We start from the raw sequence: 13,977 nt of genomic DNA, 5'->3' as shown, positions 1-13,977 counted from the left end.
TTAAAAAAGCGAAGTGCATCGTTTCATCTTGCCAGAGAAGATGAGAAGAAAGCCATAGGGAATGAAAAGTTAAGTCTATTTCAGTTCTGGGCTTTTTAAAAAAAGCATTAATCCAGTGCAGCCCAGAAAAGAAGAATAAACCTGAACGGAAAACAAAGCTGCAACTGAACAGTGTTTCCATTCTTTCCTTGTAAAGTGCACAGGACAGTCATGTCTTGCATGGTTTCATTTAGAGATCTGGACCAAAATAAGAGACCATCTTCCAAAAGTTTCGACTTCAAATTTCTAAGCACAGCCAGGGGTGTTAGACATACCCTCCCCTCACCTGGGTCAGCTGCATGGCGCTCCAAACATGAGGTTGGGAGCCTCACAATATTTAGGGAAGGTAAGGCCATGCAGGTTCTGTCACTTGCTGTGATGAGGAGCACAGCAGCTGTTTGGCTCTGCAGCACAGTGCCCATTCAGGCCTGAGCAGCCTCTATCCACTGATCAGGACAGCAGCTGGAAGACAGTTCAGAAATGGAGCACTGATCTCTTCTAAAAAAGCCTGAATGGTTGCTCCTTGTTCTAGGGCAATGAGCTGAACTAAACACTTCAGTTCACATTAGTCAAACACTGTGCAGGTAAGACTTTCTCCTACTCCAGCTGAAAGACAGGACCAAACTGTTGAGCTTTTTGTGGAGGCAGTAACTGAAGACAAGTGCTATGAGATGTATAAACTTATGTCAGTTGATGGGCTGAAAAAAATCAATGCTAACTACACTTAAAAGGTTTCAAAATTATACCTACTCTTGGAATAAATTTGCATTAATTTTTGGGATGCAGGACTACTGTATTGCTGGTCCTATAATTCTAGAGATCCTCGATTCCTTACTTATTCTACTAATTACATATTTGGAGCCTGTTTAAACATCTGCTGGTCAACAAAAGTTATAATTACACTAACTAGGAGAAATAGGTTTCTTGGGTTTGTTGAATCTAATACAATACTATTGCTATTGATTTTACCCACATTACACTGTGGAATGTAAACAGGCTCAAAAACAAAGCTGGTTTTATAAAAGCTGAGCAATCAGTGGCGGATGTGTTTCCTTTGAAGGAGAGATACCCACATACCTATATTGGGTTATGAAATTGCTTTTGGTTGTTTTAGAGTTTCTAATGGGATGAGAGACTCTTGGAATGAGTCAGCAATATTTCAGTTGTATTTATTGAAATACTGAACCAGTACTCACCAGAGAATTCTGTTCACTTTCTGAGGTAAATCGAATTTGGACTAAGCAATTGTATGTGTATATAAATTGGTACAGTGCAGAACATTAATACAGTCCCCTCATTATTTTTTGAACAGTCTCAAGGCCATTTTCTGTAAAGATCAACTAACAGAAAAAGCAACCCAACATTTCTTCTGGGTTTCAGGAGTCTTGGAAAAAGTTATTTTATTAATTGTACTTATAAGTCGAGCTTTTGACTTGTTTCTGCATTTTTAATACAAAACACTTTGAAAAATTCTAGTCTTCTTTCAGCAGGAAAAATTGGTATATGACAAATAAATACAACTTACCTAGACTGAAATAACACCTGCGCTTTTAAAAGAATCTCATGCTTTTTGGATACGGTTGCTATGAAAAATGGTACTTCTACATAATCCTTCCTCAAATAATCTCTGACCTCCATAATCTCTGGACTGTGACACCTGTTTTCATGTGCGATGAGAGATCAAAAGCACACCTCTTGCTGTTAAGCCTATATACCCCACTGTACTGTAATAAAAATGAAATATCAATTGATGCATCACACAAAAGGCTTAGTGTCATATAAATCAACTCAAAAGCTTTTGGTCTCCCTCTTTGATGTATTTGGTGCGAAGCTTTTTTTAACAGTGGCCATGCAGGCCTTGGGAGCCCAGAAGGAGTGCAAAGCAGCAGAAAGGTCTGAATAGGGAAAAAAAGTGGTGTTAAAAACATCTGAGGGCCACAACCATCTTCTCATGCATCAATCCTTCCAGTGACACTAAGTGAATGAAAGGAGGAATTGGGGGGCAGGGTGCTTGTTTCTGGGCACACCTGTATCCAGCAAAAGAACAGCTGAAGAATTATACTGGTTAGCTCCAAATGCTGTCCAGAGGAGACAAACAGGACTAGGAGGGCTGAACTTTTCTCTGGGAGAAGCTAGGGAGAGATACTGCAATATATAGTATCTGTCCTCAGAAGAAATATCCACAGGGAGAGGAAAACAGGTTTCTAGTAAACAACATGTGGCTTAATTAATTTGACAGAGGAAAATATATCCAGGTTAGCATGTGGCCATGTATATTTAAAAACTTAACTTCTGAAGTTGTGATACCTAAAGAAAAAAATGTTTAAGGTCACTGTGGTTTGCAGTGCCATGGTAAACGATGAATACCATTGTTTTCCCCTACTGTGACAGACAGAAAACCTTTATTTGAGCCCAGAATCAGATTATTGTTTAACCCCTTCCAATGTCTTCTTGCTGCCTGGGTCTGGGCAGATGCCTACCTAGTGTCCAGTTTATCCCCTCTGAATTTTCTGTGGCCTTTAGAAAGGCCTGTTTGCACCAAAAAAGTACCAGCACCAGGCAAGAACTCTGGCTGTTTGCCTACAGCACATGAAAACTTCTTGCTCCCATCATCACTGCTGGCAAGGTCAAACCCAGCACCCACAGCAGGAACTTGGGAGGCCGAGGAATAGTGCTAATGCACTATGAAAGGTCCTGGCACAGGGCATGGAGAAACTGTACACTGATGCCATTACACAAACTCTTCTACTGCACTGAGATAATTTCCTAAATATTTTTTGCAGATCAATTAAAAAATAGACACAAGGAACTTTATCTTTCCCAAGACTTAAATGTGATTCTTGGACTCCTTGGTCTGAATAAGACTTATTGGGAGCTATGGCCATGCTGCAGTCCAGCCAACGAAGTAAAGTGGCATCAAAAGCTGTTTGCCACCACAGGATGGCTTTCTCCCTAAGATAACAGCTGGCTCCTGCAAGGCTTCCCAGACCACAGGCATTGACTCAAGCTTAGTGCTACCCTGCTCGGGATCAACAGCTTCCAGACTCACACTGTGTCTCTTGGCAAAGCGGGACTCCCTGCCGCGTATTGGTTCATCCCGCTCTGCAGGAGCCCCAGTGCCGGCACCACGGCCCGGCAGGGAGAAGAGCAGGAGGACAGCAGCAGCTTCCAGCAGGGCACAACACTTACATGACATCCTGGGCAGGTGCACAGCTCATCCAGCCCTCTCGATAAAACCATCTCCACCCATGTCTGCCCAGGGCTGGGGCAGGCAAAGTCTCTCCATGCACAGAAAAATGTTTGCCATCAGAAACCTCTGTAACACCAGAAAGGAGTGGGGAAAGAAAGGAGGAGAAAACATCCCCACTTCGGTGACTTCGATTAAATTCTTTTTCCATTTTTATTTACTTGGCACTGTTATGGTATGTTTCCATTTATAAAGTTTTAAAAATCAAAACTTCTGCCTTTAAAGGGTAAATAAATCATGAACACAGAAAACAGTAAACATGAATGGAAGAAAATCAGATGTGAAACATCAACACAGGGCAGTAAGTTGTATAGATGACTACCTGATTTGCTTTTGTCAGCCAACACATTTTTTCCTGACATGCACAGTTAGACTCATCCGCAGCCTGGCCAGGTGCAGATGCCATATTCTTCTCTCCCCAAAGAAAATTTTTAAAAAATTATTTCTTTCTTCCTGTTTCTGTGACAAATACTACTCTTCTCCAACCCAGACTACTCTCTGAAGGCCTAGTGAAATGAAGTGTGAATCCATCCTGAGGACTGTGTAGCAAATAATGGAAAAAAGTATAAAGCATCTGTTGGTCTGGGACTGACAATTATTCTGAAAGATTTGCTTAGAATCTGAACATCCCATCCTTTCAAAGGAAGGAAAAACAGGACAGCTGAGACTTCACTTCAGTGATCTCTGAATAGAAGAAGAGAATAAAAGCTGTTGCTGACATTTGCATGTGCCCACTATGTCCTAAGGACACCTGGGGGATGCTCTTAAAAGTAATGCCCACAATTCATTTTCTTGAACAGGAGGAAGAGAAAAAGGAAAATATGGGGAATTTTCACATATGCTTTAAAAATGCTAACAAATTAAACCAAATCAAAATGGATGAGAGCATACCATATAAAAAATAGGCCCTTTCCAGAATGAATGCACTGAATGAAGAGGAGAAATCCATTTTGTGAAAAAGTACTTCACAAATGTAACATAATGACTTCACACTAAGCCATCAATATAATTTGCCTTTCTCCAAAAAGCTTAAGCTATTACTCCATCTGGCACAGCGCAATCATGAGAAACAAGATGGGCTACCCAGGATGTGTCTTCTCCCAGGCTTTCATCATCAACAGTGGGCATAACACTGCTGCATCACAGCCTGGCATAGAAATATCCCACAGCAAATTTCCCAGCCAGCTGCATGACACAGTTTCAAGTTGCACCAGGGCAGGTTTTAATTTGGTACTGGGAAAAAATTCTTCAGTGAAAAGATCGTCAAGCACTGGAACAGGTTGCCCAGGGAAGTGATGGTGTCACTATCCCTGGAAGTATTGAAGAGACACGTGGATGTGGCACTTAGGGCCATGGTTTAGTGTGGAGTTGGCAGTGCTGGGTTAACAGCTGGACTCGATCTTAGAGATCTGTTCCAACCTAAACTATTTAACATCCATCACTGCCTCTGGAAACACAGAAAGAAATGCCACTGTAAGCTGGAGCCCTATTTAAGAATTTTCACATATTTAAGAATGAGAAGAAATAAAGACTTTCTTACTCCATGAGGTCTTTTTGATTAGCTTTATAACCAGATATATACCCTTAAGAAAAAGTAACCCTCATCATACCACACTGATAGAGCCACATGCACACCAAGTGCTTCACAGAAGTTGTACAGTACACATTCTGCTTGGAAGCACCAGTGCCTTTCCATGGTGAGTCAGGCTATCCCATGTCCTTGGGCAGGAATTCACTCCCCCTGAGCCGTATTTATATCTGAAAGTTCAACACACTGAATGGAGAAGCAGCCCAAAGCCACTGTGCACACTCATCAGAATACACTGTGCAATGTAGACAAGTTATTATTTACTGTAAATAAACAGCAAATAATTATAATATGCAATAAATGTCAGATTAATTCAGCTTAGCAGAAGAATTTTGTGACTTCAAACATACCATGGTTCACTAAGGAGCACTGGTCACGAGTTCCTTTTACTAAAATGTATTTGTGGGTAAGTTCTTAAGAAAATAATTTTTAAAAATCAGAAAAGAAACGGGCAGTGGAATTATATTAGGGATATTAAATGTAGGCACTTCTTCTACTTAAGTCTATCCATTGCCTATTGGTTTCCTAGTGTGATGAGAACAACGAAGGAACAACTCAAACCCCTTACGTCCACTAGTACCTCCAAGTAAAGAATGTCTAAGAGGACAGCCAAGATACTTGGGTGATGCTCAGTTGTCTCAGGATTAGGCCTTTAGCAACATCAGATTGCAGAGAGAAGGACTTCCATAGAGTGGAAGAATTCCACTGAGGATTTCTGACCTGATTTGCTTTCATGAGATCCTCAGACTTCTAGTTCTTGCAGCACAGTCGTGATCTGGAAAAATCCTTTCCAGAGCTGACTTTGAGAGACATGGGTTTCTGTGCTCACAGTGTTACAGAAAGGAAACAAAGCATGAGGGATGACTACAGAAATGAACAGTAATGGTTACTATTAAGATAATTTTGCTTCAGTTAGAATAAACAAGTCAACAATTATACATGAAAAATTAGCTTTTATTAAAAATGTTTAGTAATAAGCAATGACTTTTCAAAAATTTTTTAACTTACTAAACCTAAACATACAAAGTCAGAAGCAAACAAGAAATTGCTCGGTTAAAATCTTACTGAAGGTTAACTTGTCAGTAGTTCTATTAGATTTCCTGCAAGGCTTGCTTTTAGAATATCTCATTTATTATACTGTTGGCTTTCCTTTACAGAGATGCTCATCCTCCAGCAGAGATGTGTAGTCAACAACATGGATGATTAGATTCATTTATATAAACAGAAGAAAGAAAAAATAAGTTGCATCTATCTCTGTGTACAAAATCTATTTCTCTATGTTAATGCTTGCACAGGATTCAGAGCTCCATATGCTGGCTGCTGAAACCCAAGGCAGCTCTTACACTGACTGCAGTTTGCACCATACCACAATGGCAACATACTAATTTCATACTAATTCATTAAAGTGTTCTTTGGTCACAAACATCCTGTACCTACCCAGTTTAGAGTACATCAGATACTATTTTTCACCCTTTTAAGTAGTTTGTTTTATTTTATTCATGGCATTCAGATTTTTCTCATGCATGTATTTTCCATTTCTGTGTGCAAGCATGTGCACAAAGTCTGAGTTGTTTCTATGCAGACACATCAGGATAGAAAAAAAGGATGTCATTTACCTTCTGATAGCTTTCAGATGTCAGACTGCAACAGCTCTAGTCTAAAACAGCCTTTTCTTGCAGTCTCTCAGGATACACAGCTCATCTTTAAGGTACTACCATCCTGAAGTTTTCAGAATACACAAAATAAGAAATTTGTGATAATTTTGTATTATTGTCTATCACACTGTAAAGCCACATTATTCAAACTCAAAGTCTTATTTTTGGTGTGAAAAGTTTAAGATTGAGTGAGGGAAAATTCTAGCTGCTGAGGATGCAGGTAAGAGTGTCCAGACAATGACACTTTGCTTTAAAGGCACACCAAGAAAAGGCATGCTAGGTTCCTCTTCTGATGGTTTAAACATATATTATTTAAACATATATTCATACCTTATATATACATAGGTATGAATATATATATGTGTGTATATCTACACAAATCAATGTATGCACACACACTTTTGAGTTTTTGAGAACAGAAAGTTCAAGAAGTAGAAATTACTTTAAATAAATAAAAACCATACTAATAGGGGGAAGTTGGTGATGTTATTTTTTCCTGCATTATGATTATAATCTAATGACACAGTGATATGTTTATACCATTTTTTTACTTTACATCATTTTGTTGTATAAATGTGAGGCATAGGACTACCAAGTACATTTTATCTTGCCTAAAGTAATTTTTATGGATCTTCTGTGTTCTTGCATTTTCGCAAGGAATGGTCATTGCTCTAAGAAGTATGAAGAGAGTTAAGGTAAGGATGTTCTAAGAATCACAATTAAGATTTATTTGACTCTAGGGTTTACATGTCAGACCGTGGTGTGCATGCAAACACAAAGAGAATGACAAGGACAGCAATGGCTGTATATGGCTCAAACCCAAGTACTGGTACCAGCATAGCTGTAGAATGCTGATCCTGGAAGAACTTTTTGTTTCCATTGGCATAAGCTTTGTGACATTATGCATCATTTCCAAAATCAGTACTGTTCCATCTAAATGGTCCACGTATGTTGACAATTAATGTTAAGAGGTATGAGATGATTACTAACTTCCAGAAAACATGTAACAGAAGATGCCCATACAGTAGTCATCATTAAAAGTTTAACAGTTGGAGGCTGAATGTAAAGGTATTTTCAGCTGTATTGTTTAAAGAAGTATGACTATCACAGTGAAGTTATTTACATACAAGGCAACAATAGCAAAGATTTCAATAGAGAACAGTAGATTGTTCAGAGAGTGGATCACATTTTCTGCCAAGTCTGAAATATTTCTCACAATGTTGTAAATTCTACCAATAGATATTCCACAACATAAACCAGACAAGAACTTGTAAAAACCTACTAAGAGCTTGGTCCTGCATTTCTGAGTCCCCAAAATCTACCAACAGAAGACTACAGGAATTTTGAATGTTTAGCAATTGCAGGACAAACCCCTCAGAACACTATTAAATGTTGCTTCTTTTCTGTACTTATTAAATATAAGTATTCAATTTATTTTCTTTGGTTTTTAAATTACTATCCCTTTGTAGCTGTAATGTGAAAACAAACAAATCCCAAAGCACTAATAATTCCCCTCTCCCCTCAAAACAGTGATTAAAAAAACCCCAAATGAAACAAAAAACATATCCAGAAAGTGTAGCTGTTACTTCATTATAAAACTACGGTGCAAAATTGAGGTTCATACTGGTCAGAATTGCAATAGCAATTGGAAGTTTACACTTAAGGAGTGACTGTAAGTATTGCTTCTCCTGAATAACAAAAATTAAAACTGATTAGGCACTTGTTTTCTTGTTTAATGACAGCTGACTCAGTGTGCGTACAAATGACAGAAATACTCTCTCAAAGAATGCTCTGTAGTGTAACAACTGTACTACTCAACTACAACAGTCCCTGATTCAGGAGAGCAGAAAAACATGTGCCTATTACTTACTTTATTCCTAAATTTTACTGCTGTGAATGGGCTGGATACATGTTCAAGTGCTGTCTTGAATCAGGATACTTGTTGAAATTGGAGTTTTAAAAGATAATACAGTGGTGAGCAGCTTTTCATTATACTACAATAGCAATTTTATCTAATTTGACTCTGCTCTCCACAATATTATCCTAATACTTCCCAACAGAAAACAGGCATAAAATAAATAGGATAACCAAAGATTACATAATAAATATGCTACTAAGTGGGAGAAAAATACATTGCAATATAAGGCTCGGTAGTGTTGCACAATCAAGAAATCATTCCAGGTGCTCCAAAACACAATTTCCAATGTACAATACCAAGTTACCACTACACACCTGAAAAAGATTGGGAAGTAACAGATTAAACTTCTATTACATTTAACATTTGAAAACACAAACAAGTGGTAAAGTGTTTTGCTGCTTTTGCAGAACACCATACGAATGTTCTTGACTGTTGCAATTGTCACTGCTTGTGAAGGAAAATTTAACAGATTAGATTTTTGGAAACTCTCATAATTGAATTCCTTCCGACTTACAAAGTTACCAGTGTCCACACTGACTGCTAGCATTATGTTTGAAAGTAAAACAAACTCAGAAATTTTGCTGCCTTCGTTTCTTTGCATCCATCGCATCTAGGATAGGTTGCCTCTTTGCAGTGTACCTCTGACGAAGCTCCTCAATTTCTCGTTCCATCATAGGGTCCAAAGCCTTTAACCTCATCTGTAATTCTTCTAAACTCAGATTCTTTAACTGCAAAACAACCAAACAAAAAACAATCCCACAAAAAATATTAGAAACTATTTTCAACAAAAAAGAAAATCACTGCCTTTCATAAGCCTTTAATTTACAGCTGCAGGGTTTTTACACACTTAGAGTGTATGTATACATATATATATAAATAACTGTTGATGTAGCCAAAAGCCTTACTGTGCTCCACAGTAAATAACAGTATATAAAAGCAAACACACATAGTGCATTTAATTGAAAATAAAAGAAAAAAACCTTTGCAAACCTTGTAAATAAATCACAAATAAATACAGGGCTGGAGTTTAACTCATTAGGCTGAAAAAAGCATGCCACAAAATACAAATACATATATACTCATGTATACAACTTCTACTGCATAATCAAATACTTCTAATCAAACTTCTTATAAAATCCTGGAAAACAGACAGTGGCTGTCAGTAATACTCTTGACAGATATTTAGGGGTACTTTCTGATAAGAATGACAAGGCACCTGGCTTTCTCAACAGACTGCTGTCAGAACTACTCCAAACAAATTGCTAACAGTGTATTAAGTAATACATGAAATAATTTCCTGAATTCATGGGGGGTTACCTTTGACCAAGTTCTTTTCTCTCAAAAAATATTTTCTCAGAATGTTTAACAGTTCATTACATTTCATTCATTAAAAGTGACTGATCATACAACACAAATTATTTCACTGCCTTGCTGGCTGCTGCCAACAAAGGTTGGAGTCTTGTCAGATACTGGGGCATGTCGGGCACTACTGCTCCACCTGCTACCGCAGGGAATGATCTGCATTTGAAATGCATTTTTTGTCTTGCCTATGTGGGTTTTCTTGATGTAATTTAGTGCCTTTCTGCATTTGTCTCTTATCAGAATTGCCAATGTGCCATTATTCTTCACCAGTGTGAAAAACAGTCAGCAAATTTCAAACAGCACATATAATTTCCTCTCAGGAAAGGGATAATCTTTATTTTGTTTGCAAATACTTTGACATTGCAAACAAGCATACTACCTAACTCATAGGTAAAAAAAAACAAACAACTTTTCTGAATCAACCACTAATGAATCAATACTTCATTCATTAATCTAGGGCAGGCTTCCATCAACACAATCTGATCTGTTTTCCCTGAGGAATTTACTGCTATTTTTGATCTTTATTTTTATCAGCAACTGAGGCATATAAATGAGCCACACATACCGCTACATACAGTCCAAACCCAAGCATTATGACTTCTACTAACAGACCACACTGCATAAAGCAGACAAATAATTTAAAGTCATAAAAAGGAGAGAGGGCATATCAGAAATGCTTAACAGAGCGTATGGAAAAGATGCACATTTTCATGCAACATCATTTTAACCATAGAATTCTTAATGAAGAAGAGAATTAAACTCCAGATGTCAAAATATCTTCGAGGACCATAGATCCCAAGACCTGTATGAGACTTCAGATGTGCTCAGCAGTGCTGGTCTTACAGAATCACAGATTATGCAAGCTGCAAGGGACCCACAAGGATCATCAAGGTCCAACTCCTGGCCCTGCACAGTACAACCCCAAGATTCACACCATGTACCTGGGAACATTGTTCAAGTAGTTCTTGAACTCTTTTAGGCATGGTGCTGTGATCACTTCCCTGGGGAGCTGCCCCAGTGCCCAACCACCCTCTGGGTGAAGAACCTTTTTGGAATATCCAACCTAGACCTTCCCTGACACAACTTCAGGCCATTCCCTCAGGTCCTGTCACTGAGCACCACAAAGAAGAGATCAGCGCCTGCTCCTCCTCTTCCCCTCATGAGGAAGTTGTAGATGGCAATGAGATCTCCCCTCAGTGTCCTCCAGGCCAAACAGACCAAATGACCTCAGATGTTCTTCATATGGCTTCCCCTCCAGACCCTGCACCACCTTTTTTGCCCTCCTTGTGACACTTTGTTTACCCTTCCTTGTTCTCTCCCAAAGACTCTTCTTCTCTTTATGAAGGGAAGAGTTTCCTTCCAAGCCACCAAATACTCAATTTACTGCACTCCATCCATTTGACATATAGAAAAAAGGATGAGGCAAAGGAATTCCTCAGTCACCAAGACTTTTACAGAAAAAGACCTTTTCATTTTCAGAGAAAGAAAAGATTAAAAGCCTGCACTATTCTATTTAATTTTTAGCCCATTGGTGTGTGTAACTGTCACATGACACTTTTCAGTGTAAATATTCTCTTAGAGGAGTTAAGTGTCAGAGCTTTTAAGTATAATGGGAAGAGATGATAGTGCCGACTCCACAATTTAACTGATCCCAAGACAGCATAAATGAGAGGAGCAATAAACCCACGTGTGACAGGAATAATGTATTTAGCATGCGTGACAGGAATAATGCAGTTGGGACTCCAAAGACCAGCAAATGTCTAAGGGCAGACACCGAATAATCTCATGCATGAATTTTGTGAGCACCACCAGTGATGAAGCCCCTACCCACTCCTGGCCAGTCTGGAGAGCCACTTATTCTCACTCAGTCACCACTGTAGACATCAGGCTTAAACTGCACAGAATAGACTCCAACTGATGTAATCACATAATTATTCTGCCCTGAAAAACATTTTTTCATAAATTAGCTGAGAAGAATGTGGTGGGTGAGTTTTTATTTAAATTTCAATCAAGAAACAGAGCCAGCAAAGAGAATTAACTATTCTTTAAAGATCACAGACAGCTGGGATGAATATTAAAATAAAAAGAAAATGATTTTTTAAGCCAGAGATCAAGAATCTTTCAGAATGAGACATTTACTTTGAAGAATTAAAGACTTCAGTTAAACTAGATAGTGCTGAGGTAAGACAGATAGACTTCCCTTTTGATAAGCAGAAGCCGGATTTAAGGAACTGATAAATCATGAGGCCCGTCAACTTATATTTGTGTATTCTGACTAATCAATAGGCTTCAAGAATTACAACGAAATCATAAATCAAATACTCCTGGGAAAACAGGATTCAGCTGTCACACAACACTAAAAGGTTAAAAAGTCAAAGTGAAGAAAACTCACTTACTTCATCATTTTGAGACCCCACCGCATGAAAAGGACCACCACCCATTTCAAAGAACAAACCACACATACTTAATAGCTCTTGGCTAATTACCATACGAAGCAGGGAATGGGATGTACCAGAGTCATGAATATACATTTGTGTTTTGGGTATTCAATACTCCTGTACATAAAAAGACCCTGTGATCTTCTGTGGGTGTGCGTGTGTGTTTGGGAGCTATCCTGCACGCTGCCCAGCGTCGTAATTAAACATACACTTTCTGATTTTAAACTGTTAGAGAGTCTTTGTCCGTCATAGTTGGATATCAGCATTAGATCGATATTCATATTTTTTTTAATAATTCAAGAATTATCTCAGACGTCACCTAGGAGATCCAGATAGCCACAGTACTCATCAATATGAATGGCTGATGCTCAGGACATTTAAAGGAAGGAAGTGGCAGAAAACAGAACAGTTAGGAAGGTCTCACCTATCTGATATCAGATGAGAAAACTACTTAATCAGCCACAGCTGAATCTGGGAAATATGTGTGTGTCTGTGCACGTACATGTCTCCTTGGCAAACTTAGAGATTTCTTTGACTTCTGTCTGTGCTGTAGGTATTACCTCACAAACACTAAAAGCCTGCAATAATCCTGAACACTGAATGCAACAGCAAATATATGAAATAAGATGCGTAGAAATAACTCAGACAAGGTATTTCATTACTCCTATGTAATTTATTGTAATTTATTGCCCTGCATGATAAATATTTTGTTTCAAATTCTTAAAGCAATAGAACTCAGCATTCATTTACTTCCCCTTGCAAACAGTTTGCAATTTAAACTCCCATAAATAATTCACCAAGTAGCTTGCTCTAACTACTGGAGCTACTGGCATTAATGGGAAGGGAGCGGGGAGCATTCAGTAGCACAAGCTACAGGAATTCAGAAAGGCTTTAAATTATATTTCAATAGCTTTTAAAAAGCTGCTAACTGTAACAACTGTTAAAATTACAATTGTAATCAGGATAGCATTTATGTGACAATAACATAGAGCTCAATTCCTGCCACTCCACATAATGCACTGAATCACCTCCTTTCAGAGATCAAACACCCACAATGACACAAGAGACAGCAAATAGTGTCAGGATGGGCCACTTCCAAGACAGAGGTCTTAATGGAGTTTCTGGTAGCAGTGTTTGCATTCACTGGGACCCTTTATTTCACCAGGTAATCACATGGATTTTGGAAAACAATAGTCCAAACTGCAACTTATAATGCCACACACAGACACAGCCTTTTAGAGTGAGTATCAAAGATAGAACTTTTCTCCTTAAAGATGTATTTGTTAACCTTATCATCAAAGAGAGCTACAATGTATAAGGGAAGCAAATCAAGCAAGGAAGTCAAACGACTACCACAGTCAGATGACATTAAATAATTTCTCCTTGAAGCTGATGTATTCTCAAGACAGTCATATGCAAAGAGGCCTCACTGAAATTCTCCACTTTGCTAAAGCAAGGGAAATCAGCTTTGCCTATGAAGAGATCAGACAAGAGTCATCCTTAGGGGACAAACTCCCAGTGCTGCAAGCTGAGTGCCAGCAGCTCCTGCCTCCACCTTCTCCTCTCCCTGATCCAGGGGGAAATCCTGGTGGAAGGCAATCTTTCAGAAAGAAGTTCCATCGACTCAAGTTTCCCGTGGCAGAAGCATCTTTCAGCAGCACCAACCTAAGATAGGACAAATAGAATAAAAGCATAACTAACCTTCTAACTGAACTACAATTCTCAGTTAT

General features: G+C 38.6%; 1 protein-coding gene across 1 annotated transcript in view; it reads right to left on the bottom strand.

Moving 5' to 3' along the window:
• Window positions 1–8,918: 8,918 nt before the first annotated feature.
• STK3 (serine/threonine kinase 3) overlaps window positions 8,919–13,977 on the bottom strand; it is a 126,777-nt gene continuing 121,718 nt past the window's right edge. Inside the window, exon 11 of the mRNA XM_066178052.1 lies at window positions 8,919–9,175. Within this exon, the coding sequence (XP_066034149.1) occupies window positions 9,017–9,175 (159 nt within the window). The 3' untranslated portion in view covers window positions 8,919–9,016. The remainder of the gene's footprint in view (window positions 9,176–13,977) is intronic.

The sequence above is a fragment of the Chamaea fasciata genome, unplaced genomic scaffold (genome assembly GCF_029207755.1).
Source record: "Chamaea fasciata isolate MVZ Bird 193981 ecotype frontalis unplaced genomic scaffold, bChaFas1.0.hap1 SCAF_1, whole genome shotgun sequence".
In the NCBI taxonomy this organism is placed as follows: domain Eukaryota; kingdom Metazoa; phylum Chordata; class Aves; order Passeriformes; family Sylviidae; genus Chamaea; species Chamaea fasciata.
Note: the sequence above shows the minus strand (reverse complement) of the source record. Positions and strands in the feature narration are given on the sequence as shown.